This window comes from Neofelis nebulosa, chromosome 1 (genome assembly GCF_028018385.1).
Source record: "Neofelis nebulosa isolate mNeoNeb1 chromosome 1, mNeoNeb1.pri, whole genome shotgun sequence".
In the NCBI taxonomy this organism is placed as follows: Eukaryota; Metazoa; Chordata; class Mammalia; order Carnivora; family Felidae; genus Neofelis; species Neofelis nebulosa.
Genome location: NC_080782.1, coordinates 154,620,179 through 154,643,814, shown reverse-complemented (window position 1 = coordinate 154,643,814; position 23,636 = coordinate 154,620,179). Strand labels below are relative to the sequence as shown.

General features: G+C 33.7%; 1 protein-coding gene across 1 annotated transcript in view; it reads left to right on the top strand.

The window, feature by feature from the left end:
- LOC131485643 (butyrophilin subfamily 1 member A1-like) overlaps positions 1–23,636 on the top strand; it is a 102,897-nt gene that overhangs the window by 4,434 nt on the left and 74,827 nt on the right. Inside the window, 1 exon segment of the mRNA XM_058685370.1 lies at positions 5,036–5,121. Coding sequence (XP_058541353.1) covers positions 5,036–5,121 — 86 coding nt within the window.

Genomic DNA, 23,636 nt, shown 5'->3' with positions numbered 1-23,636 from the left:
CTTGAAAGAGTAAAAGAGTGGTTTAAGTTCTAATTCATAAAACGAAGCTCCATACTGAAATGAAGAGTTTAGGGTTAAAGTTATCTTCATTCTGTAAGGAGATTGTTTCATCGTGTTATCAATAAACCTGCTTTAATCTTCCTTATTTGATCCTTTACTATTTGAAGCAAGAGTCAGTTTGTTCAGAGTCCACTTACTTCCTGCTTTCACTTTCCCCTATGTGAGTGGCCTAACAAGTTCATTTTCTGTTTGGGAATCACATTCACAGTGTTTAAGAAATGATGTGAATATAAGTGAACCAGAGTTCAGGACTGTGATCCATGATAGTTCATGGGAGGACAGAGGTCTGACCTTCCAGGACTGAGACCCCCAACTGGGATGCAGCCTTTATGTGTGGGCATCAGGACACTTCTCACAGTTCTGCTTCCCTGGCCACATTCAGATCAGTAGGACACATGAACAGATGTGTTTTTCTTTACCCCAGTTCTTAGCTCAGAAATCTTTTCTTTTTATTTCTGTAGAACATTCCCAGGGCTCCAACTCTTTTCTCATTACATGGACCTGAAGACCTGAGAATTTTCTCATGTAAGTGCCTCTTTCTGTCTTTTTTTTTCCCTTGGCCTTTCTATGTCCCTTTCCTTTTCTATACTCTTTAGGATAAAATCATTTAATTATGCAAAGGTGATTTGATATTGTAAATAATATGAGGAATATATCAAAAATGTTCTGTTATATCTGCCCAGTTTATGTGACACATTTTCTAAGCTAAAGGGAAAAGTCAATTTGCTTTCCTGAGGGATGCTCTCTGCCCACTGCTGCCAGATCCAAGAATCAGAAACTTCGGGATCTAATGGCCATATTGCACCCATCTCTTGGATGGCCCTTGTCAGGGTTATTAAATACTTTTGGCTTTAATAAATGCCTTTATTTTTATGTGAGTGTATTTGAACTAAGATTGAATATCATTTCCAAAATGGAAACTTCATGTTTAAATAGGGTTGTGAGGAAATTGTTCCGATGGAGAAGACATGCAATTGTCAGACAGCAGGTTAGTTGAAAGAAGTACACAGTATTGCATTTCATTGCAAGTGTGAACAGTGAAATAAGAATACATTTTAATAGAACAAATTCATATGGATTTTAACGAAGGATTTGTTAGTAAAAAGTAGTATAAATATACATACTTTGTAATAGAATAACAAAATTTAATTATAAAAATATATATGAGTTCTCTACTTCAGAAACAACATCTATTAAAAATGCAAGAAAGCAATTAGTCCTGGGACACCTGGGTGTTAAGTGTCCAACTCTTAATTTCAGCTCAGATCTAAGATTGAGCCCTGTATCAGGCTTTGCATAGACAGCATGGCTCCTGCCTTAGATTCTCTCTCCCTATCTCTTTTTTCCTCCCACTTTCACACACTCTCTCTCTCTCTCAAAATAAATAAATACACTTAAAAAAGGAATCATTAGTATATTAGAAAATAAATTTGTTAAATTAATTAATTAATTAACTTGAGACATAATTGAAAAATGCTTATTATATTCTTTGAAGTATTATTTTTAAAATTAGCTCTATTGAGGTAAAATTGATATACAAAAATGCACATATGTAATATATAAATTTGTGAATTTGGACATTTGCTGTTTTGTGTTCTTTAATAAAATGTTCAATCAGGTACAGCCATCAGAAGGGATACAGGAGAGTTTCTGGAAAACAAAGCTTTTTTTTTTTTCCATATGTCCTAGGGAAACAGTCATATTCCATGAAAGAGGTTTCATGGAGAAAGACAAAGGAAGTGCCAGAGACAGATAAGCTAAGCACTTTTAGAGTCTATACAGTGGAAGGCTTATGGACAAGTATCCTTAGTGGAGTGAATGTGGGACACGTAAAATAAAGGCCAAATAAGTTTCTGCATTTGAATATCACAAGGTCCTAATGTGAGGAGGGCAAAAAGGGAAACTTGAGGCAAAAGCCAGCTTATCACAGTGGTGCCTGTGGTCACCTGGGATAAGTGCTCCCTAGTCTGTTTATGGACTATTGAGGTAGCAGGAAAGCATGAGATGTAAAAATTTAGAATAGAAAGGCAAACCCCTGTGTAACAATCACCACAATCAAGTTAATCAACATATATAGACCTCCATAAATTTACTCTTGTCATGCTGTTTTTTATAGTGTGTGTGTGTGTGTGCGTGTGGTAAAAACAGTGAATTTGAGTTATACCTTCCTAACAAATTTAAGTGCACTATCAGCACTGTCAAGTGTACATCCTATGTTGTAGCTGATCTCTAGATCTTATTAGTCTTGCCAACTATGAATTTCTCTTTAACTGAAAAAAAAAAGAAGTGGGATGTAATTTTTGTTGGTGTCCTTGGTAAACAGTTCTCATGTTAAGAATGTTGCAGGATCATTTAGCAGGACAATCAAGAAAGAATTGTTGAAGCATTTTATGGCCCAACTAAGTATGTTTATTTAAGTAGCATGGGGACAGGACCTGTGGGCAGAAAGAGCCACACTTTTCCTCTAGGAATCAGGTGTTTATATGCTTAGTGCTCAAGGAGGAGGAGATGTGAAGGGAGTATTCAAGCATAGGTGTTTTCTTCAAATACCTATTCATAAAGCTACTTTTGCAAGAGTTTTCTGGGGCTTATCATTCAACTCAATATTAACTATCGTGAGACAGACAGGCAGTCATGACCCCCTTTAAGAATGTAGCAACCAATCCATAAATATGGTCCCTCATTGAAACTATGCAGGCCACAGCTAAGCCTTCTGGGCTAAAGGTGAACATTTTCCTGTTTCTGTCATCATTTCCCTCTGACCAATTTTCAGTCCTTAAATTTTTAAGATGGTTGAAGGGCAAAGGGCTCATCTTCTGTAACTTCTTCAACCCACAACCAGGCAGAGGATGTAGGGATGTCTCTACATATGGACTGAAATTGGTCACTATCTGTCCTATAAGTAACTATTACAGAAACTAATTGTAGTAGGGTCCAGAGTGGTCATAAGAGTAAATTTGTTACAAGTAAAAGGACCATCTGAAACTGGGTGAAGGAGACAGGAGAAACTTGCATGTATCTCAACAATAGGAGAGAAAAAAGTGAAAGAGACAACATATCAGGATTATTATTGTAATAAAAATAAAACAAGGTGACAAGAAGACCTTTCAGTGTAGACCTAGTTCACCTCTTGCCCAGGAATTTGACCAATCATTAAGTGACAACGTAGGGTCTTTAAGAGCACCAGTTTGGTTATGGATATCAGTTCAGTAATCCTGTTACTGTTTTGTTATAATCTGTAATGTAGATGCAACTTTCCACTTTAATAATGTCATATGTTCCTCCTTGTGCTGCTGTTAAGACATCTAATGTCTTTCTATTGTGTAGAATCAGTTTATGCATTTGAGCTACTCTAGAATTTAATAATGTAATTGTTTTGTGAGTTATTCAAGACTTTAAGTGTGTGTTTATCAAGGTGTGTGCTATATGATGGAAGAAAAAATAGATGTCAGATGGTCATACCATTAAACATGGAACTTGTGGGTGGTTGTTTTAGGTATGGAAGATTAGCTTGACTTGTGAGAGTGCTACAACCATGCATCCAAGCAAAACCTATAGCCCATTTCCTAACCCAGCCTGATGGAAGCCATGGCCACTAATTTGGCCCATTTACAATTGTGTCCCATTAGATGTTAGCCATGTGATGTCACTGGTTGCCTTGTCTAGTCAATAAGAAACCAATTCACTGCCTGTAAGATAATGGTATCATCATAGGCTTCTGGGGGCAGTCATCACTTTGGTGAGTAATATTGGCTCATGAATCAAGTATATGGTTTTTCTGTAGCCAGCACAACAGAAAAGGCCACTTAGTTGAGTTTTCTTATTGTGGGAGTAAGCCATATATATCCATCCCATATCTGATATAATTCTTCCTGAATATATTGATAAGAAGGATTATGTAGATGGGGGATGTGTGGTAATGAGTCTATCTGTTCGTTGGCACATTCAGTTAAAATTTTAATAATCTAAGGGTAAAATAAAGGCCTCCTATGACCCAGAACGTCGCATGTAATATTTAGCATAGAAATATTATATTTAGTAACAGAAATATTCCTATTAATGCTGGTATTAGGATGACTTTGTGTTAGGTTTGGTTAAAGGTGGCCACCCTATGCTTGTCTAAGCCTCTATTTGCAATTTTACATTAAAAGAGGTGGATCCCAGAATAAATATGACTGAGGGATAACAGTATTAAGAAGACTTCTTTGCCTGATGTCTAGCCTTAACCATATCATACTTTCAAAGAATCACTGGTAAGTGGGAAATGACTTGTCCTGGGAGATAAGGGCACCCCAAGTTCATTCTCTAATCAAATTATAAGGAAGATGGGGCCATCCATTATGTTCACAAGTTCATAGTTAAACCCATAGAGTAGGATATGTTCTGACTTTTAAGGAGCGGTCTTCTTATTCCAGTGACGTGGAATTGATTAAGGTGACCACTGAGTTACACAATTGTTGGGGAGCCCAACCCATTGTCCAGATGTTTAAATAAGCATATGTCCATGGAGCTCCTTTTATTAGCTACAAAGTAACAAGCAACATTATTTTTATGAGAGTTGTTATGGCAGTCTCTCTGAATTTTACCTCAAGTTGTCTTGCTTAGGCAGATAACAAACACTTAAAGACAATTAATCAAAACTAGAATCTAATACCCAAAAGGATAGGTTATTGAAGATATGTTATAGAGTATATGTTTCTCTCTAAATTCACCTTTATTTTCAGAGATAGCCAAACCAGGCCTAATTTGTTTGTGAAATAATTCCAGTTTTAACAGAATTTGGCTAATTATTTACATGAATACAGCAAGAATATTGATAGATCATATAGATCCTTTAAAATCTGCTTGCTGGAACTTTTTATAAAGAGTCTCTAGATTGAAATTTTAATAACCTCTTGAGGCCACAGCCAAGCAAATATTTGTTATCAGACTTGCGTGCAACATCTGCAGATTTGGGTGTATCCCTCTTCTCAAGGTCTCCAATATATCCTGGAAATACATGTCCTCCAATATATGCAGGAATCCTGCATCTGCCAAGAAGCGACATTCTCTACTCATCTGGTAAGGCTGCTGGGATCTCTATAAACAAGATATCAGGCCAACATTCTCAAGGGGCTTTATTGGCTTCAAAAAGTCAACTTTAATTCCTTAAAGCTATCTGGTCATATCTGAGTCTATGCACATCTCTTTCAAATATGACATTCCAATCAAAGCCTTTGTAATATCGTCAGTGTTTCCAATGGTTTCCTGTTACCAGGAGACCAGATTCTCATGGGATTTATTCAAATGATTATAAATTCCATGGAAGAAAGAACACTCACTGAGAGTTTCTGAATTCTGCAGGGTTCAGGTAGGGAGAAATGTTAAATTCTTCCATTTATTCACAAAAGGATATTCTATCATCCTCCATTCAGTTCTATGTTTTTAATTTTTGTTCATTTAAAATGCAGCTTTCCCATTTGTTCTGGAAATTCGTACTCAGGTCAGTTTTATGATATTCAAGGTACCAAAACACTGTATTTGTCAAAAATCCTTTCTATGAATCTCCTTGAAGATGAAACTCATTTTGCAATAGCATTAGAATAGTAACTATAAATGACAAAAAAATAGGAAAATACATGGTTAAAGATCTTTTATGATTGTTTAATATAATGCAATTAATTGACAAGGAAGTCTGGTTATTTCTGTGATATACATTTAAATAATACAAGTAATGACTTGCTATCCAGTTATATTATAAACTTCAGGAATTTCATATATTTCCTAGAAGACCTCTAAATTTATGCATAAAATACAACCTAAAGATTATCATTATTGGCTTGACAATGTTGTCCAAGTAACTTTACATATCAAATAAACAGGTGTGATTAGCAAAAGAAAAAAAAAACCTTCATTTAAAATTAAAATGTGAAAAGCTTGTTAAAACCTTCAAAAAATTTTAAAGCACATGCTGATAAATTATTATAGATAATTACAAATCTAATATTTAAACTTAACCAAGGTGACAATAAGGGATTCTATAGGAAATCATATATTGGTTAGCAACACTTTGCTCCTTCAACATTGGGAAGTTTTATTTTTTTCTTTTCTTTTTTTTTTTTTATTTTTTTTTTTTTACTAAAATTCTCCACACCCAATGTGGTGCTTGAATTTACAACCCTAAGTTTAAGAATCTCATATTCTACCTACTGACCCAGCTAGGCACTTTTTTAAGTAATCAAAGACCTAATAAAGATAAAGTGTTGGTTTTCTGGGCAGATAAAGAAAACACTGGTTATCTGGACAGACAAAAAAAAGAAAAACACCTTTCTTTATATTCTTATCAAGAGCAGACCAACAATCAAAAAATACACAAACAAAACAAAACAACAAAACAACAACAAAAAACACCTAAAGAGGAAAAGTTATTTCAAACTTATACTAGTGTAACTTTAATTTCTTTCATTAGAAAATTACTCCTGAACACATATAAAATTATTTTTCCAAACGTTCCCCCCTCACAATTTTTTGGCAGCTTTCTTTTTCATTCAGATTTTGTCCTAAACTTTTCCTCTAGAAACAACCAGTCTCCTTTTAGGACAAAATTTATTTTTCCCTCAACAATATGCATTTCCATTCCTACACCATTCTTATTAAAAACACATACTTGCTTGCATACAGAGTTGCTTCCCTGATTTCCATCAGTCTTAATTACACTTAGCAGAATTTTAACTCTTACACACTATAGTCTCCCAGAAAATTAAGTAAGAACCAATTGTGAACTGCTTCTTAAACCAGAATTCTTGGGATAGGAAATTCATGAATACATTGTATACTTCTAAAACCATATGTTTTTCCATAGTACATTTCTTTCAAAAAAACATAACACATGTTTTCCAACAGACCCAAGTATCTTCAGTTTCTCTGCATTAAGAAGCCAAGCACAAATTTATGTTCAGTAATCAATGCTTTACTACTTTATTTTATTTGGACAAGACTAAGATATCCAATGAATTCAGTCCAATTTATCATTTAACCAGAAAAACTTCAAAGTGTGCAGTTACCAAAGATTTTGAAAGTTATGAAAAATTTTATATATAAACATTTTAATTTATTTCACCTACTTGTTTAACAATTACCCATGAAAAGTTTCAGAGAGACAAAACTAGCATCGTTTTAAGTCATCTTTTTGCTAACAAATTACAATAGAGATCGCATGAGCTTATTTCACTTTTAGTAAACCTCGGTAGAATAAAAGATATATTTAATGCTGATAAATCTAAATACAAGTCTACTTTATAGAACTAACAAATTTATGTGACTTTAAAGATAGAATATTTGCACCTAGGTCGACTTAAGAGACTGTCAACTTGTTCCCACTGTCCATATAGACCTGCAGCACCTGTGGGGAGAGGGATACATTGCCTGGGGGCAATCACTGCTTGCACCACCCTAGTAACATAGCAATATGATCACCAACATAGAATTTCTATCAGCCTCCTTGTTTCGGAATTGTTTATGGAAGTTTCAGTACATAGCCATGTTTGCTTTAATTATTGAATTGTTTTAATCATTGGCCATTGATGACTGAAAATCTTCAGGCCTCTTTCTCTCCCCAGAGACTATGGGATGGGGAATACAGCTCTTCTCCTGTAACCCTCTAATCCCATGGTTCGTTCCCTGGAGATTAGCCCTCATCCTGAAATTATCCAAGGCCCCATCATAAATCACCTCAATAAATGAACTGAGGTGTGGCAAAAGGGGCTCATTACAGATATCAAAAAGACACCACTATCCTTCAGTAAATACCAAACTTTTAGGAAATTTGTGTGTGGAATAGAGGATACATATACATATATATGATACTGTAGGCATTTTTTCAGAAAAATAAATAAGATTCAGCCTATTACAATTTTAGTCCTATTATTGTTGATAAAAATGACCCAACCTGTCTTAGTTGAATATTTGTGTGGTATATTCAAGCAACTTTTAATAATCATCACTTGAGTTGGTGAGAGAGAGGGAGGACCGTCCTGTAAGAAAAGAATAAGGCAGAGACCTTATCATCCCCCTCACTCTGTCTACCAATTCTTAGTAAGTAACAATTCTTAACAAAATTAAGAAAGAAAAAAGAAACCATGAATCAGAAAACCATGATGGAAAAAGAGTTTAATATGACAGTTTTCTTTATACTATGAGATGTTTGTTTCATCATATGACCAATAACTGTGCTTTATGTTTCTTTCTTCTTTATTCCGCACTGTATTACAGAAAAGGATAAGCTAGTCAATTAGCTCCCTACTTTCACTTTTGATACACTGGGAAGTGAAAACTGGTGAGCCATTTTCTACTGTACAATCATTTTAGCAGCATTTCTGGAGAAGTTTGAATGTGCATGAACCAGACCACAAGGCTGTGGCCCTTGAGCATCAGGACAGAGAGGTCTTAACCTCCAGCACTGAGAACATAGACTGGGTTACAGCCTTTGTGCTTGGGCATCAGTGCCTTTCAGCTCTCTTTCCTGCTTCTATAGACAGTTGCAGGTGAGAGGGAAAGAGAAACAACCATTCTGAACTTTACACTGGAGCTCAGTAGTCATTTTATTCCACAGACTGTTCCAAAGGCTTCATCTATTTTCCCATTTCCTAGACCAGAAAACCTGAGGATGATTCTCATTTTATCTGTCATTCTATCTCTGCCTTTCTGAATATTTTTCCTTTTAGATTTTTTTAAATATTATTTATTTATTTTGAATTGGGGAAGAGGACAAGAGAGAGGGAGACAGAAAATCCATGTTGATAGCATGGAACCTGATGTAGGGCTAGATCTCATGAACCCAAAATCAAGAGTTGGATGCTTAACCAACTGAGCCAATCACGAGTCTCTATGTTCATTTTGATTTGTGCTTATGTAATGTCCAAAAATGTCTAGAACTCATCCATATTCTTCTAAAGTACGTGACCTCTATTACTCAAAATTATTGTAATGATAAATTAATTCAGTTATGCAAAAATTATTTTTAAACTGTAAACAATATAAATATGCTATAAATCACTCTGAGATATAAATACATGTATCATTATATTAGTTTCAGATGTAAAGCATAATATTTTGATATTATATATTTTGTAAAATACCCACAATAATAAATTTAGTTAAGATCCATTACCTCATGTAATTATATCTTCTTCTTGTGATGAGAATATTTAAGATGCACACTCTTAGCAACATTCAAACATATAATACAGTATTATTAACTATAATTAACTATAAACACTATAATGTTAAAACTGGATATTTTGACACATTCATATTTCACAATTGAATTGATCACAATTCAATTGATCACATTCACCCATTTCAGCCACCCGTACCAACCCCACCCCTAGCACCCACCAAATTTTTCTCTGTATTTATGAATTCATAAGATTTTTCTTTCTTTGTTTTAGATTCCATATATACGTGAAATAATATGCTATGTGTTTCTGACATATTTCATTGAGCATAATGTCCTTGAGGTACATTCATGTTGTCACAAACGCAATATTTGTTTTATGACAATAATTTTCAACTATATATATATATATATATATATATTTATATAAAATATATTTTATTTACCCATTTATCTATCAATAGACACTGGGGTTACTTATATGTCTTGGATATTATTTTTTAAATGTTGTAATGAAAATTGCAGCATGAAGAGTACATATATCATTTTGAGTTAGTTTTTTAATTTCCTTTGGAGAAATATGAATAGGTAGAATTGCTGTATCATAGAATAGTTCTTTTCTTTTCTCTTCTTTTCTTTTCTCTTCTCTTCTTTTCTCTTTCTTTCTTTCTTTCTTTCTTTCTTTCTTTCTTCTTTCTTCTCTTTTTGGAAACTATATTGTTTTCCATAATGACTACACCAACTTAAATTCCCACAAATAGTATGCAAGGGTGTCCTTTTCTTCACAACCTCATCAATACTTGTTATTTCTTCTTGGTTTTCTCCTTCCTCTTCTGCTTCCTTCCTCCTCCTCTTTCTCCTCCTCCTCCCTTTCCTCTTCCTCCTCATCCCTTCCTCCTTCTCCTCCTCCTTCTCCTCCTCTTTCTTCTTCTTCTTCTTCTTCTTCTTCTTCTTCTTCTTCTTCTTCTTCTTCTTTCTCCTCCTCCTCCTCCTCCTCCTCCTCCTCCTCCTCCTCCTTCTCCATCTCCTCTTTCTCCTTCTTCTTCTCCCTCTTTTGTTAATAACTATTTTAACAGAAATAATGTCTCCTTGTGATTTTGATTTGTATTTCCCTACTGATTAGCAACGTTGAGCATACTTTAATATATGTTCTGACCATCTAACTCTTCATTTGAAAAATGTCTATTTACCTTCTGTTCACTTTTTAATTGGATTTTTTTTTTTTTGCCATTGGTTGTATGTGCTTTTCATACATATTTTGGATATTAGCCCCTTAACAGACACATGATTTGCAAATACTGTCTTCCATTTGGGACATTGCATTTTCAATTTTTGTTGATGGTTTCTTTTGCTTTACAGAAGCTTTTTAGTTCAATACATCTCCACTTATTTATTATTGATCCATTGCTTTGTTTTTGGTGTCAAATTTAGAAAATGCCAAAATCAACAAGGGAAACTAAGACTTATGTTTGCTTCTAATTTTATGGTTTCAGCTCTTACATTCAAATCTTTAAGGTTTTTTTGAGTTATTTTCTGTGTATGATGTAAAATAGTGACCAATATTTATTCTTTTGTATGTGGCTGTTCAGTTTTCCCAGCACCATTTATTAAAGATGTTGACCTCTCCATATTATATATTCTTGACTTATTTGTTGTAAATTTACTATCTATAGATGAATTTATTCATGGACTCTCTTTTCAATTCCATTGACTGTATCTGTTTACATGCCAATATATTACTTTTAATATTAATATGGCTTAGTATATAATTTGAAATCAGGGAGAATAATGCCTCAGATTTACTCATTTTTCTCAAAGTGACATTGGCTATTCAGGGTCTTCTGTGGTTCCACAAAAATTTTAGGATTATTTCTTATATGTCTGTTAACAATACCACTGAAATTTGGATAGAGATTGCATTGACTCTGTAGATTGCTTTCAGTATTATGGATATTTTAGCCATATTAATTATTCTAATCCATGAGTTTGGTAATCTTTCCCTTCATTTGTGTCTTCAATTTCATTTACCATTTGTAATAGTTAAAGAGTACAGGTCTTTTACCTCCTTAATTAAATTTATTCCTAGGTATTTACTCTTTCTGATGCAATTGTAAATGAAATTGTTTTCTTTCTGAGGGATTGTTATCAGTATACAAAGGTACACTAAGTTTTTGTAGATGTTGTATCCTGAAATTTTAGAGTTTGTACATTAGTTCTAACAGGTTATAGTGGCATCTTAAAGGTTTTCCATATAATATCATGTAATCTGCAAATAGTAACAATTTTGCATTATCTTTCCTGATTTAGATGCTTTTAATTATTTATTTTCCATTCTCAATTTGTAACTGGAATGTCTAATGAAATGTGAATAAAAGTAACATGAGTGGGCAATATTGTCTTGTGCCTGTCTTAGAGAAAATGTTTTTGGCTATCACCCTTAAATACAATAATGTTAGCTGTGGGGTTTTCATATTGAAATATGGACTTGATTATGTTGAGTTACATTACCTCTATACCCACTTTGAGACTTTCTATCATGAATGGATGTTGAATTTTGTCAAATGTTTATTTTCCATCTAATAAGATCACCAAATGATTTTTATCATTAGTTTGGTTAATGTGGTGGATTACATTATTTGAAGTGTTGATGTTGATCCATCATTGGATCCCTGAAATAAACCCAACTTGATCATGGTGCATAATCATCTTATATATTCCTCAATTTATTTTGATATTTTTTGGGGATTCTTGCCTCTAGATTTATCGGTGATTTTGGCTTCTGATTTTATTCTATTCTTCGCTTTGGCATCCTTGTATGATTTTGGTATAACGGTAATGCTGTTCTAATAAAATGGTGTGGAAATACTCTCACTGTGTCTGTTTTTTGGAGGATTTTGAGAAGGATTGGTATTAATTCTTCTTTAATTTTTGGAGGAATTCACCAAGGAAGCCATCTGTCCTACACTTTTGTTTGTTGTGTTTTTATTACTGATATAATTTCCCTTCTGGTAATATGTGACGCAGATTTTCTATTTCTTTATGATGTAGTCCCTGTAGGCTGTATGTTTCTAAAATCTTATCCCTTTCTTCTACATGGTCCAACATGTTAACACATAATTGTTCATAGTAGCTTTTATTGTCCTTTGTATCTCTTTGGTATTAGATATAACATCTACCTCTTCATTTCTAATTTTATTCATTTGAATCTCTTTTCTTCCTTAGGGATACTGGCTAAATATTTGTCTACTTTGATTGCCTTTTCAAGGAACCACATCTTTGTTTTGTTGATCTTTTCTATTGTCTTTTTAGTCCGCATCTTATTTATTTCTACTTTGATCTTTTTAATTTTCTTCTTACCGCACACTTTGGGCTTCTTTTGTTCTTTTTCTAATTCCTTGAGTGTGAACTTCGGATCTTTGAGGTTTTTCCAGGTTGTTTTTTTTTGTTGTTGTTGTTGTTTTAATCTAGCATTTATCGCTATGAACTACCCTTTTAGAATTGCTATTGCTGCATCCCCTATGTTTTGGTATACTGTATTTTTATTGCCTCACAGTATTTTTCTTATTTCCATTTACATTTTTTGAACCATTAGTTTTTCAGTAACATATTTTGTCTCCACATATTTATAAATATTCTGCTTTCTGCTTGTAATTGATTCCTATCTTCATACTAATGTTGTTTGAAAAGATGTTTGATATGAGTCAGAACTTCTCAAATTTATTAAGACTTGTTTTGTGGCCTGACGTCTTATCTGTTTTGGAGAATTTCCCATGTGGACTTGAGTAGACACTGTATTCTGTTGCTTTTGCAGGGAATGGCCTGTGTATGTGTTTAGTCCATTTTTTCTAAAGTGTCATTTTAGGGTATTGGTCCTTTATTGATTTTTTGTCTGGATAATTTCTCCATTGATGAATTTGGGGTATTATGCCCCCTACTATTATTGTTATGCTTTATATTTGTCTCTTTAGGTCTGTCCAGGTCTATTAATATTCTCTTTATATATATTGGGTGTATAAATATTTACAAGTATTACATTGCTTTCTTACACTGACCCCTTTATCAATATCCCCTTTTATGACTCTTATTAGAGTATTTTCTTAAGATTTATTTTGTTTCATATGAGAATAACACCTTGCCACAATATTCTTTTGATTTCCATTTTAAAGGGTTCTTGTAAACCCCTTAGAAACTGTTTCTCAGTTTGCTGTAGGCTATGGGACTTTGGATGCAAGACCTATTGGCTTCCCCAACTAGAATGTTTGAGGGCTTCTTATCCAGGTGTGTGTCTTAATAGGTGGATTGCCAGATGTGGAGTTCAAATGCTTTGCTCATAAGGCAGAAGGTCAGCATTTTGGGTTCCCTCCCAATTATGGGTTGCTGTACTGAGGGTAGGGTTTATGCTGAGATCATGTCTCACACTCCCCTCTTTACTTCAATGTGGGTTTTTACCTCATTCACTTAATGTGTAGGAGTTGCTCAGTTATATATTCCCAGACAATATTCCTCCATATGTAGCTGTAGACTGACGTGTCCATGAGGAGTGAATTTAGATTCTCCTACAGCACTATCTTCAACTAGAATCGATTAAACTAGTATTTTTTTTGTCATTAATACTGTTTAGCTTAACGTGACACTACTAAAACTGAACCTGGAAAATAAAATAAAATAATATTCTGTGGTCCAATTTAAGATGCCCTCTGATCACTGCTGCTAGGAGATGGTTTAGAAATCTGGGATTCCAGGGCTATCCTGTACCCAGGCACCTTCAGAACCTTTGCAATTGTGTTAAAATTATTTTGGCTTTAACTGTGTTTAACCTGTTCAAATTCAATGTCCCTTCCAATGTGAAAATTCTGGTTGTGTGTAAACATTGATCCAATCAACGATTCATACAATTGTCAGCTGATGGGTGAATTGAAATAAACACAAAATATGCTATTCAAATGAAAAAAAGTGTGGAAAAGAATTATTAATACATCTTAATAGAGATGATAAACATTTATTTTAAGGAAAGGCATGCTATTGAACAGTAAAATAAATATACATTCTTGGACAACAACTAAAATAAATAAAAGTTCTAAAACTATAGCTCAGTCCTGTATTCTAGAATATATTGTCTACAAAAACATGAAAAATCTTTTGATTAAAAGTTTGTAAATTGGAAGAAGTATTTGTAACAAAATAGAAAGTAAGCTGACCTATGAAATCTAAGTTATCTTTAATACATAGTTCAATTAAAAAGTTATCAAAAACCATAAACATAATTTCTTAAAAAATAAACATCCAAATAGTATCAGAAAATACATGAAAAAATTCCATCCTCATTAGTAAAAATGATGAATTCAAAGTGGATACTTCTTTTTGTCATTGGACCTGGTCAAATATCCTAATGTTAAAAAGAAGCATCTAGAAAGCTAAATGTGTCCAGGTACAATGCCTTATAACTTTTTGATAAATTTTTCCTGAAATATAAACTTAAAATATAAACTTAAAATAAAAAAAATATTAAAGAAAACAAATTATCAAGAGATTCTCTACAGTGATAGATACCTGAATCTTGTGAATTAATTTGATGGTATTGCAAAAACTGAATTACCAGGGTGCCAGGGGGGCTGTCAGCTGTGCATCCAAATTTGGCTCAGGTCATGATCTCACACTTTGTGGATTCAAGCCCTGTGTTGGACTCTGTGCTGACACGTAGGAGCCTGGAACCTGATCCTGATTCTGTGTCTTTGTCTCTCTCTGCCCCTCCCCTCCTCATGTTCTCTCTCTCTCTCTCTCAAAAATAAATATTAAAAAAATACCTGAATTAACAATTATAAGTTCTAAGTCCACTGAGTACTCATCACCATTTTATAATATAATTCTTCAAAAAAAATGATAATTCTCAAATACTATGTCTACAATTAAGGTTTACCAACATCTAACTAGATGGTGGTCTCATGTTCCATAATCATCTCTAATATCCTAACAGTATGAAAACATTTTATTTTTTTATGTTTATCTTTTTCATTTTTTTAAATTTTTATTTACATTTATATTGAAAGAGAGTAGGAGAGTAGGAGGGAGAGAGAGAGAGAGAGAGACAGAGAATCCCAAGCAGGCTCCTGATTGTAAGCAAGAGTGTGACTTGGGGCTGGATTCCGGGAACCTTGAGATCATGACCTGAGTTAAAATCAAGAGTGGGAAGCTGAACAGAGTGGGCCACCCAGGCACTCCTAAGTTCTTTTTCTTAAAAATCAACATTTAATTTTTTTAATGTTATTTATTTATTTATTTATTTATCTTTTTAGAGAGAGACAGACAGACAGAGCATGAGTGGGGCCAGGGCAAAGAAAGAGGGAGACAGAATCTGAAGGTTCCAGGCTCTGAGCTGTCAGCACAGAGCAGAGGCAGGGTTTCAACTCATGAACTGTGAGATCATGACCTGAGCCCAAGTCAAAAGCCTAATCTACTGAGTCACCCAGGCATCCATAAAATTCAACATTTTAAAAAAGTAAAACAATACTCAAAATATTTTCAAATCAGAAATTTTACATTTCACTTCTGCCTAAATTCTGGAACTAATCTCTGTCAACTGTTCTTGCTGTTGACCCTGATGTTTCTGTATTCTTAAATATGTAATCTCTCATCTCATTGTTAATCAATTTCCACCATGAAAAATAATAACTGAATTATTCCACACTCTGTGTTTCTCACTTCCTTTTTTCATACTCTGTTAATAAAGTCTTACTGAATTCTTAGGTCAGTCCCACATTAAGTTTTTGTGTCAACCTGACAATGTGAATGCCTTTAATGCTAGTTTAGTAGTGCTCTAGCACAGTGCATCCTGTCATGTACTACCTTTCATTTTTCCTGAAGTTGACATTAGCATCCATTTTGTCAACTGCATGTTTTTCATCATTTGTTCCTGTAAATGTCTCATCTATGTCCCATTTCTATATAATACTTTTTCCATATATTCGAAATCAGTAATCTCATTGTACTCATAGAGGACTCTTTCTACTATCCTTTCATACCTTGAATAAATTTGTAAGTTCTGTGTCTTGGTCTCTTCATTCAATTCCCTAAACTTTGTGTCTTTCTCTTGGTTTGCTATGGTGTTTTACTGAATCACATCTTATAACTTCCAAAAGTACATATAGCCATGGTACATATTTAAGCCTTGACTCAAAAATGCCATTACATTCCATTTAAAGTTTAGCTAACTGAAGGTGAAAATGTTATTTTTGGATTTTGAAGAATTACTATACTATTGTCATGCATCGATATGGGCTATATGTAAGAAGATTTCAAAATATTGATATCTCAAAGCCTTAGAGAGGAACTCTATGCCTGGGTAAAGAACCCTGGGGCAGATCTTTTGAAATGAGTCCACCCTCCCTTATTGTTGCACATTCTCCCTCTGTTCCATGGTGTTCTAGTAAGGTTCAGATAGGAGGTAACTTACAATAACTAAGTTCATTTTCAACATATTACTATTAATTGCATCAAATGCCCACTCCCTAAATCCAGACTTGTCCATATTTTTTTTTGTTTCTTGTTTCCCTTTCTTTCTTTCTTTCTTCCTTCTTTTCTTTTTATGAAATATCACTGCAAAATAATTGAAGAATAGAACTGAGAATAAAGATGCAAATTGCTAATGAAAACTCTCTGCAGAAATATACTCCTTGACTGTGGGATTGAAGTTTCTGAACTCAGAAAAGATATCAATTCTAAAATCATCCTTGCTCCTTTTCACTAGAAATGCTCTTAATAGCCTTAGATGTTACTGTCACTTAAAGTTGGACCAAACAAAATGGTAGGGGTGAGAAAATTCCCACCCTGTGAGTATCTCCCATTTCACACTCTTGGTAACATAGTCATATATCAACTGTTTTTTTTTCAGCTAATTGAATTTTACAATGGAATTATCCTTGCCCAGTTTATTTGACAGCACCAAAGATACTATGGGTATTTCAGGTTTCAGGAGAATTTTGTGTTCTTTAATCATAAAGATCTTTACAATCAATGTTTCATAGCAAGCTAATAACAGTCCCTCAAATGAAAATTTTCACAATCAATTATAGTAAACATTTTTCAAGATGATACTCATCCACAAAATGAAACTATTCCACATGACAACTACTGTTTTTGATAGTTTCTTGTTTTTGTCCTTCTTCTTCACATGGATTTCCTGTGGTATTCCTTTTTCCCAGCATAATTTTTGGATTTTGGATCAGGTTTGAGGCTAATAATAAAAAGACAGACTAACTGAAATCTAAGTTTCTCCACCATCAAGTTCTGATTGTAACAACAAAGGAATTACATATTTTCCTTTCTTTCCTTAGTGGTTTTTCACATCCTTAAAGGTCTAGTGAACCATTCCCCAAAGTTTATGCATCATTTCCAAATTCAATTGATAATTTTCCCTTTAGCAAATGTTCTCAACAAAGCTGCTTTCCATAACTGTTTGACTCTCTAGCCGAGCAATTAAAGCTTCCATAACTTTTGCCCTTTTATCCTTTACATTTTCAAGTCACGTTTCTAATAAATTCCCCAAGCCAGTAGGTTGTCTAAAAATTCAGTAAAATTTGATACTAATCACCCAATCAGTGCAAATTCCACAACTTAATGCTTAATTCCACAAGACCATACCTACTTCAGACACCAGCCACTAATGAGATTGTGAAGTTATCTACATTCTGTCAGAAAGATTAAAAGTTCAGGTGTTCCATAACTTTCCTCAGTTTTGGTTAGTATCTAGAACAACTCACAGAACTCAGGAAAGAAATATACATACAATTATAGCTTATACAAAGAATATGACACAGGAACAGCCAAACAGAAAAATAAGTGGAGCAAGATATAGGGTGTGTTAGGGATACAGAGCTTCAATGTCTGTCCAGGCAGACCACCCACCAAAGACCTCAATGTGTGCACTGACTCTTATAGTCTCATAGTTTTAGAATGTTTGTGGAAGTTTCAGAATATAGGCATGACTGATTAATATCGACAATTGGTAATTGGAAAACTCTAGCCCAATCACCCTCAGAGGTTGGAGATGGGATTAAAGTACATAGTTCTAATATTCTAATCACATTGTTGGTCCTCTGTGGGCAAATCCCTACCCTGAAGCTATCAAGGGGCCCCACCTTGAGTCACCTCAATACCACAACCTCAGGTATTGTCAAAGGCTTGTTATAAATATTAAACAATATTTGTATCACTCAGAAAATTCTAATGGTTTTGGAGTCTGTTGAATTTCTATACTACAAATATAAAGCAGCAGATAGAGTAATGAAGTCAATCCCATTTACAAGTGCACAAAACCCCATAAAATACATGGGAATAAAGCTAACAATAGAGGTAAAAAAAAAAAAAAAAAACCTGTATTCTGAAAACTAAAATACAATGAGGAAAGTAATTGAAGATGACATACAAAAAAAATGGGAAAAAACATTGAATGCTCATGAAATGGAAGAAAAAATATTGCTAATGAATTTTTTCCAGGTATATTTCCAAGCGGCTTTTAGTAAATCATCTCTTGGGTTGTTGAGAAGGTGGGAGTAACTGTGTGTAGGAAAAAATAAATAAAGCAGAGACTTAATTTTTGGAACCTAACATTCAAATGATTGGTGGAAGAAAATGTACGTCTTAATTTTCTAAATTCTTGATTTAGCAACCAATTATTTTATTGGTTTTAATAAGTGGTTTTGCAATGTTTTTTGAACTCATAGGCTTATTTTTAAATTGTTAAGTTTTCTATGGTTTAGGAAATAATAAATATATCTGCTGAAAACATTGTAGAACACAAAACTCTTTTTCTTAATGTTTGTTTATTTTGAGACAGAGAGAGAGAGAGAGGCAGTGGCAAAGAAAGAGGGAGAGATAATCTCAAGAGAATCTCTGTGCTCAGCACAGAAGCAGACATGAGCTCGATCCTAGGAGCCATGAAATCATGACTTGAGCCAAAACCGAGTCGGATACTTAACCGACTGAGCCACCCAGGCACCCCAATAATACAAAACATTTTTGATGTTAAAGATGTTCATACAGGATCATCTACCTGCATTAACACTGGATTATGTCTCCCATTTCTTTCCTGAAGTACTCACATTGAATAACCACACTGATCCCACGTGAAAAATTCTTCCATTGATAACTATTAATTAACTATTTTATTTTATTTCTATGCAAACATTTTTAAATTAACTTATTGTCAAAGTCTTAAGTTTCCTTGAATAATTTCTGTCCACCTACAAGAGAGCCTTATCATTTAATGTCACAAACTTTGACACTGAACTAATGGCAATTCAGCTGTATGTTTGTGTCTGCCACAATTATGGTTAATTATGAGGAACAGTAGGATAAACCGAGAGATGTATTTTATCATCTTACCTAATACATGTAAGATTACCAGTTATTTTCATATCTTCAGCAGCCTTTAATTTAGTTGGAATTGTGAGAAGGGGATTATAAGCAAGAAGAGAAGAATGTCATGGTACAGTTAGTTGTCTTTACTTCCAGACTATCACAAGATGGCTCCGGAATCTTTCATCAAGAATGAAAAGAAATACAACCCACTCAGCCCTTGGGACAGTGCATAGAAAGTGTAACATTCTTCACCTCCCTTTTTTAGTTAAAGATTCTACTGAGATGGTACTAAACTCAACTTTTCTCCATCAATAAATTATTTAAGGGATACTTTGGAGATCTCGTATATTGTCACTTGGCTCATATAACATAAAATTTCATAATATCTGAGTCAGAAATTCCAGTTCCAAATGGCACATGTGACAAGCACCCAAGTCTAGTCTCCCAATCTCGTCATCTCAGATATAATTTGGCAATTAAATGTACCAATGAACTTTGAGATTTATGTACCATTTAATTAGTAATGCCCTGATAACCTGAGGTGCTATAAAGCCCATGATGTACCTTAAGTTTCATGAAGATTCACATGCTAATTATATCCCATAAATACCCCATTATTTGGCAGACAGCTTGTGCTCCGCACCCATCTTACTTAATTCTTAATAGACTTACCTTGCCTAATTGGTTCTCACTCCTTGTTTTTGCTTTCAAGTATCAAGCTGTTCAGTCTTCCATTGTTTATGCAGCACTAACAGGAAGGATTGACTATATGAAGACACTCATGTAGGAAGCCAAGTATGGCTTGCAATAAAAATGAGGATTTACTACTGGGTTTATAGATAAAAAAGCCTTGATTATGGAAATATGACAGTTTCTTTAAAGAGATGCAAAGAAATATTTCCTGGATCAAGAGTGATGAAGTGCCCACCATCCCAAAGACGAGGCAAACCATGGGTGTATATTTAGCTCCCATGACAATTTCTGACACATACAGATTATGCTGTTCTTTGTGCTTTGTTTCATCTTTTTCATGAAGCTTCTTTTCCCCCTTTCATCTATCAGGTCCCTCTGTTATTCTTCCAATGTATGCCATCAGAATCCTTTTTGAGGTAATACCTACAGCCATAAAAGGCATATATTATTGAGTTTTGTAAAGACCAATGAAATTCCTAACTGCTCTTTTTTACCATTTATCAGCTTTTTTCATAGTTTGATCATAGTGTTACACATTAAGTATTCAAAAACTAAATTTGAATGGATTTATGTTGAAAGAGAAGAATTTTATTTTGTTAACTGATTGATACCTCATTTGTTTTCTGATGAATCCTATGCATTTCTAAGTACTGTCTGAAGAGAGTAGGGACTCTATTAGAATTAAATATTCACTGCATGAAAAAAAGCAGGTTCTGGAAAGATAGAATTACTTTTTCTGTTTTTTTAAATTTGATCAAATAGATGATTTTCTTATTATCTTTGTATCTCTTACTGTACAAAAACAAGCACATTACTTCTACACAGAACATCTTTAACTACAATAAGAAGTGAAGAAGTTCAATTAGTCAAAAAGGGGATAAGGCATAATACTTAATAACCTTAATCCTCTTCACAAGTTCATGACAAGAAAGTTTTAAAAAGTCGGGGTGGACATTGTTGGAATTTGAGACATTTTATATATGGAGTTTACTTGCATACAAAAATAGTAGAGAAAATTTTGATTACTCTTGGGGAAATACTTAAAAATAAATTTGCCTGCCAACAGAGAATATATTTTTCACAAAGCTATAAAACACATAAAAAGCAAAGGTGTCAAAGGACAATCCTGAGCTCATGTCCTCCTACATATAGAATAAATCCCTCTAAAGGAGACCTAGAAACTGGATGAAAAAGCCTTCACAAGGGACAAAACTGAGTGGGGTACAAGAGGGAAAGATACAATCTTAAAAATGAAAAACAAAAAAAGTAAAAGTAAAACACCCCAGGTAAGGCATTCCATAGTTACGAAGTATCTCAAAGGTAAGAGATGTCCATGAAAATAATAATTTCGAGCTCCACATAAGGCATCTTAACCCTTAAATTATGCACAGGACAAATCAGTCCTCAAACACTTGTATTTGAAGAACAATAAGGAATACATCCGGGAAAATGATAAAAATGTAGGGAAATGAAACCCTTCTTTTAAGGCTTCCACATAGTCTCACTTGACATGGAAACCAGTGCAAAAATACCATATTAAAAATTGTATAGACCATACATGTAGACAGCCACTTCCTCATCTTGGAGTGCCTACCTAAAGAGCAAAGGCTATCATTAGGGACTCAAACACTGGCAACAACCATGTTTTGCCTTCTCCTCCTGCCATTCTGCTCTGAGGCCTGCCAGGAGACATTTGGGAATTCTCTCTCTAGCCTGCTAATTCCAGGGAGCACACCTTGATAAGAGTTGTAACAAGAAATCTACCTGAAAAAGAGTTCAAAATCAAGGTCACAGATATGCTTACCAAATACTGGAGATGAAAGTATGAACACAGAGAAAACTTCAACAAACATATAGAAAAAATAAGATATTACCAATTAGAGCCAAAGCTTGTAATAACATAAATGAAAAAAAAATAGCATATAAACAACAAATTACATGATACAGAAGAATAGATCAGCATTCTGGAACACAGGGGAGTGGAGTTCACCAATCCTAAAAAACAAAAAGAAATAAATAATAAATACAGTTTAAGGGACTTCTGGGGTGACATCAAACATACTAAAATTCACATTATGTATGTTCTAAAAAGAGATGAAAAGGAGATAATCAGGCAGAAAAATAATTGGTAAGAAATAATAGCTGAAAACTTCTATAACCTGGGTGTTGGGTGGGGGGGAAGGGAATAGACATCAAGGTCCAGGTGACACACAAAGTCCCAAAACAGATAAAGCCAAAGAGATACACATCAAAACTTAATATAATTAAAATGTCAAAAATGTCAGATAAAGAGAGAATCTTAAGAGCAATAAGAGAAAAATAATTAGTTACATGTAAAGGAACCACTATAACATTCTCAGCTAACTTTTGCAGGCCAGAAAAGAGTGACATGATATATCAAAGTGCTAAAAAGAAAACAGGAGGAAAAAAAAAAGCTTACAACGAAGTATACTGTACCTGGGAAAATTTTCATTCAGAATTTGAGAGATAGTTTCCCAGACAAGCAAAATCTAATTGAGCTCATCGCCACTAAACCATTATTTAAAATAATAATAATAATAATAATAATTTTTAAATTTAAAAAAGAATTATTCAAAAGAATTCTCTAAGGAGATAAGTAAAGGCCATAACTATAAAGGATAGAATATAGAAAAAAATAATTCAGTGGTAAAGAAATGTAGTGGATCAATTACTTATAAATAGAGATGTAGTGGATCAATTACTTATAAAATCAGTAATGAGATCAAATGTCAAAAGTAGTAAAATCAACAATATCTAGATTAATTAGTTAAGGGATACACAAAATAAACAAATAAAAATATGATATCAAAACATAAAACATGGGTGAGGAATAAAAATATGTGCTTTTAGAATGTTGAAGCTTAAGTGACCACCAAATTAAAATAGTATGGTAAATACATAGATTGTCATATATGAACCTCTCTCATGATACCCACAAACCAAAAGTATGTAAAAGATAAATAAGCATTAAAGACAAAGGAATCCAATCTTAATGCTAAAAAAATGCCAAAGTCATCAATTTTCAAGTATATATAACAAGACAATAAAGGAAGAGAGAATTGCAGAAAACACTGAACATGGTATTAAGTACATACCTACAAAGAACTATTCTAATTATAAATGGATTAAAGTCACTAATCAAAAGACATAGGATGGCTGCATGGGGAACAAAACAAAACAAAACAAAACAAAAACAAGACCCATCTATATACTACCTACATGAGACTTAGTTTAGATTTAAAGACACACAGACTGAAGGTGAAGCTTGGAAAAATATATTCCATTCAAATGGAAAGTAAAAGAAATAAGGAGTAGCAAATGTTTATATCAGACAAAATAGAATTTAAAACAA